Here is a 5,340-nt window from a genome sequence, read left to right as displayed (position 1 = left end):
CGCTCTTCTTGTCTGTCTTGTGCCATCTTGCCATCACACGCAAATCCGTGAGGCCCCAAAGGATGATCACTGCCAAGGAAACCAAGACTTATAGGATGCAGCCTTCAAGATGGGCAGCAAAGGCACTGGGAGCAAGATCTGCTGCTCAGCTGCCGTCACCGAGGGCTGCCAGGCAGGCAGAGGCAGCTGCGAGGGTTCTGCGAGATTTGCTGCTGCTGTTCTGAGCTTCCTTCCTCTTTTCTCAACTCAAGATGTTGTACCCCAGTGGTATGGGGGAGGGGCATGCCGAACTGAGTGTTTCTGTGCACGCTACTGGCTGTAACACATAAGCAGGCAAAACGGAGTGAAACCAGTCATCTCCTGCACCACCCCCAAACTGGAGCTAAGCCGGAAGGCTACTGCGTACAAAGCCCAGCCACAGAAACAATCTCTAAACATTGGGTACTTGAGTTCTGAAACATCACAGGGGCCTTACTTCTTAAATAACACCCAAACTAGATTTTAAAGATTTGACTTCACAAGTTACTAGGTCTTAAAACTTTCTTCTAACCTGTCCCAGAAGGGGGATTTGTTTTTCATTACTGACTACCCCTCGTAGAAGGAATGAGGATAAAGCTGTAGCATTTCAAGCCTTGCCCTTCCCCTGCTATTCCTGTCCTTTTACTTTTAGAGGAAAAAGTACAAGAGTTTCTCTTTACTCTCTAAACAGATCAGCACTTTCTTAAAGACTTGCTTCCAAGACAAAACTTAGAAAGGCAATTTATTGCATATTTACAGCCTTTATTGTCTTTCACACAGGCTACTCTGTGAGCTAAATTACACAATGAGAATTTGGATGTGCAAAAATCAAGCCAAGCTGACTGTAATTTTGATTAAGGACAACATACTGGATCAAAAACAACTATGTCACCTTCATGCATGTTCTTCACTCGGTTTGGAATTAAGACAACAAACCGCCAGATACTGCTTTAGGAGATTTACTGTTTATCTCCTGCTCAGTACACCCAAGTCATGACAATCCTGTCCTCTGGATTTGACTCTGACAGTATTGCACTACATCTGTCACAATCTTTTTGATAACACAACACGTCAGTTCTTCATTTCAACCAGCAGTCATAAGAAGCACAGACTGTCATCTGTCCCATAGCGCATGGAATTGTGAAACCCGTTTCTTGAGGAAAACTTTACCACAGATATGCTTAAACTGCCCTAATCTAAACCATATCTACATACTCACTTAGCAAAAGGATTTAGCTAGTTATTTTAGGTTGGGGGAAAGAAACATTGAAATGTAAGCTGATTATTAAAGTGAGTTAGATTCTGAGCAAATTAAGATTATCTCCATTCAGACAATCAGCTTCATCTACAAATCCTAAATCTTTCTTCTCCAAGGAACATAGTTTATCTAACAAAATATTTTGAGGCTGAACCATTTAGTGTCTTAGTTTACTTTGTATCTTAAGTAACATCTTCCTAAACAGTGACAACCATCCTCCTTACACCTCTGAGTCCCTGCTGTAGCAAATCACCCCTTAGCAGATACTTTTTGGCCCAAAGTTCATGACTTGCATTTATTTTCTTGTTCTACGTTGCTCTTCCTCATTATGTTTCCCTGTAATACAAAGGTCCTGAGGAAAACTGTTCCTTTCTGGCATTCATTTAAAAACATGCTTCATCATGTAGGGCTAATAAAACGTAATTGATACAATACTAAGTTAGGAAACAAATTACCTAAACGATATACAAGAATTTCACTTCCTAACTAGGCTCCTATCTGCAATGCTTTTCTGATTCCCTGAATCTCCTCTATCTCAGAGATCTGATTCTGCAGGGTAGAGGACATCTGAATACCACCATATATTTGGACATAGCCCTATCCCCACCTCAAAGCTCATGTCCCTATTCTTAACATTCCAACTCACCGCTGCAAGTGCCCTGACTTGAGAAGGCAGACTTCTGAAGGCATTGCTGCTTCCCACCTGCTTTCCCCTTCCCCCAGCAATCAGCCTTGCACATGTCTGCTGTCACTTCCTCCTGTCGTACTTTCAGGATGATGCTTTTAGAACTCCTTATCTACTAGAACTCACTACCACTTTCCCCTCAGTTAGCCAAGACAATCTCATCCTCTTGACTGTGTCTGAAGAAGTCCTACCTAGGACTCTAACAAATTGATTGAGCAACAGTATCTTTTTCCATCTTTAAGAAGAAAATGTATCCTGAGTAAAGCATGCCTGGTAACACTAAAAGCCTATGCTCCTACAGCACACGACAAATCCCAACATGGGTCTAGAGAATTAAAGCAGACAATAGTTACACCCTTCACCATTAGAGGTTTTTATTCCAAGGATTTGCTGGTTTGTGTAATTCCCATTCCACATTACTATCCCACAGAAAACAGTGGACAGAATAAATCATCTTTATCACATACTTCCCCATCTTTTCATCAAGTCTTTTTTTCTAGGCAGAAGGTCTTTTACAGTCAAGGAAAAATATCCTTGCTTCCCCAAAAACTAAAAATCTTCCTGCCTAGGGAATTCACAGGTAGAACTTACATGTGGAGGGGTTATGGAGTAGGCAAAACAAGGCAGCAGATATTGCTATCACTTTCAGAAAACAACATCTCGTGAAACGACAATAACAAATTTTTGTTTATGCTGGTTTCCATCATACAGAACAACTGAAGCAGAATACAGTGGTTTTACTTAACTGCCTCTAAAATTCTATTATATGCCAAGATCTGACAGTAGAGTTGCAGGAAAGCAAATGAAACAAGGAAACAAGAAAAAAAACCCACACACGCATCTAGAAAGTATTTTCATGAACTTCAAAGACAATAGTTGCAGTATGTTATAGCACAACAAAAGCCTCAGTTTCAGCCATCTTCCCCCACCTGCTGGCTGGCATTCTGCAGATTTGAAAGCATGCATTTATTACCTAAAATGATCAAGACTACAAAATTAAAATAAGCTACAGCAGTCCAGGTAAAGCAGAAGCTTTCAGGGGTAACAAATCACTTTTATTCATTTGTTGAAATGACATGCTAGTTTTATTTGTAGTATTTTTAACAAGTCACTTCAATTTTTAAAAATTCAGAGATGTCATCTGCCAAGTAGTTCAACATATAACCATCTGCCTTAGTAGACAACCTACGATTCAGCACTCCCATTTCAAGCACAAGCATCCACTGTCAAGTTAGTGGGGGTTTTCCTCATTAAGATGATTATGTACTTGGTGGTTTTATGCTATTTGCAGCTCAGTCTAAAGTGAGAGTACACAAAGCTAACTCACCATTTGCATAAAAAAAGGTTCTTTTATCATTTTGTAGCATGAAAAACATGACTTCCTCCATGTAGTATTTTTGTTCATATGTGCAGTTAATGTCAAGAAAAGCAAGAACTGTTTCATGGATCTATTTTGGCTTCCTGTAATAGCAGAGAATATCTTAGCAAAAGTTAACAAGAAAAGATCTTCTCAGTTTGTGTAGATCACATTAATAAAAGACTCAAGGATTTGGATCCATAACAAATGTCTTAGATCAATGAAGTGATACAGATTTATGATGCATTCATTTATGATTTTATTCAACAAGAACAGTAAGAGCCACCAGGTTGTGCCTGATTTTAACTGCACAGAAATGACCTGGTAAATTCACAATGCATTGGGAAGCGACAAGCCACATCTGCTCATTTAAGTTCATCATATCTTTAGTCACTCCTGTTGTCACTCCCAACATGACAGTTCAGTATTTGTTGAGAGGAGTGACTGACAAGCTCAAGCCCCCCCTGCATAGTCATCGTTACCAGAGTCCCAGGCACTGCTTCTGAACTGGCCCAACTGGGAATGAGCATCTCAAACCAGCTGCCTCAAGTGCATTCAGCAGCCTCAGAGACAGTTAGCAATTTCTCCAAAAGCTACCTACAAGTGTTATACAAGAGCTTGTTTTTTCTCCCACCACCAGCCTGTACCAAGCACCACTACATTCCTACAGAAGATGACTTCACTTAAGACACTGTATTTGCAGCTTACAGTTGTATGTTATCTCCAAGTGTTCTGGTGGTGGTAAAATTCCAGTCAGCACCACAACTGCAGTGCAAGCTACCACATGAAACAGTGATTTGAGCAAAGCCAGAATACAACAAACAAGCAATTCTTTACATAGCATGTTTACTGCACCATTTTTTGGTGCCAATTCGCAGCATGTGACACAAGCTTGAAGCCGCATCTGTTGAACTACAGGGGCATGCTGGGAATCTGGGACTGCAGGGTGCCAACGCAGGTTACCATACAGTGGATCAAGCCATCAAAACTGAAACCCACCACGTTGTGAGAGTTCTCCCCATGATATTTTTTTTCCTTAAAGCAATTTAAAAGACCAAAGTCTTACAGGGCTTCTCTTCTGTACTCAGTCTTTTCCTTAGTGTGGCCAACCACTCACTAGATGGAGCTCTTCAACTGCAGCACAAGGAGTCAAATGACATCATCTTCAACACTGAAAAACCAAAATGAACCCACCTAAATGTTCTCTTCAGAATTACTCTGCATGAAGTGTCATCAGAAAGACACAGTAAGTTAATATCTGTCTCTTAAACAGTGACACACAACACCTGCATTACCATTTCTAAGCTTTTATTGACCAATACTTTTTTTTTAAGCAAAATACTTTCCACTAAATGCTTCATCTCTCAGTCAAAACATGGACAGCTTTAGATCAAAGGTTTGTGTCTCAAATGCACTACAGATAATAATTTAGAAAGGAATTGAAAGGTTTATTTTAATATTAGTACAAACACAAAAATTTGTATTTTCCAAAGAATACAATCCCATAAAATAATGATATGCACTTCTGCAATCAAGTCAGTCTGAAACTTCAACGATTACACAAGTGGAAAAAGTGTTAAGAATTCTGAACCCAGGACCCACAGGACTTTCTGGAGCACATGAGTCTGTTGACTTCAGCCTAAACTTTGTCTAGTCTGTCTAGCTCAGGATTGACCCCTGTCTTATCATGTAACATAACTTCTGTAGCAAACACTTGTCTTTCAGAACAGCAGGGTGTTTCCAACAAATAAAGGTTAACACGTCTTTAGAGGCTTAGCCAATATTGCAGACAAAGCAATGTTTCAGGTCACACAACCAGTGAGCTTGACAGGGAGCTTCCTTTGGCAAGTTAAGGTATCCTAAGTGCAACACTTATTAACATGATCATACTCTTCATAGAACAAGGCAGATCAGTGTCTACGTTAGGAACCTGTACATTCACACATGACATAATTCAACTCAAGTATTTAGCGCTGAAGCAGGACTCCAAACTGTTCAGGTCTCTTCCAGAAATATCAAGTT

The 5,340-nt window shown here is 40.1% G+C and overlaps 1 protein-coding gene across 1 annotated transcript in view; it reads right to left on the bottom strand.

Moving 5' to 3' along the window:
* Positions 1-34, bottom strand: part of LOC103771839 (dedicator of cytokinesis protein 2-like) — a gene marked incomplete at its 3' end in the record, with an annotated part of 39,611 nt that extends 39,577 nt beyond the window's left edge. The window contains 1 exon segment of the mRNA XM_008939155.1: positions 4-34. Coding sequence (XP_008937403.1) covers positions 4-34 — 31 coding nt within the window.
* Between the last annotated feature and the right edge of the window lie 5,306 nt (positions 35-5,340).

The sequence above is a fragment of the Merops nubicus genome, unplaced genomic scaffold (assembly GCF_000691845.1).
Source record: "Merops nubicus isolate BGI_N331 unplaced genomic scaffold, ASM69184v1 scaffold9974, whole genome shotgun sequence".
Classification (NCBI taxonomy): Eukaryota; Metazoa; Chordata; class Aves; order Coraciiformes; family Meropidae; genus Merops; species Merops nubicus.
This window is presented reverse-complemented; position numbering and strand designations above follow the sequence as displayed.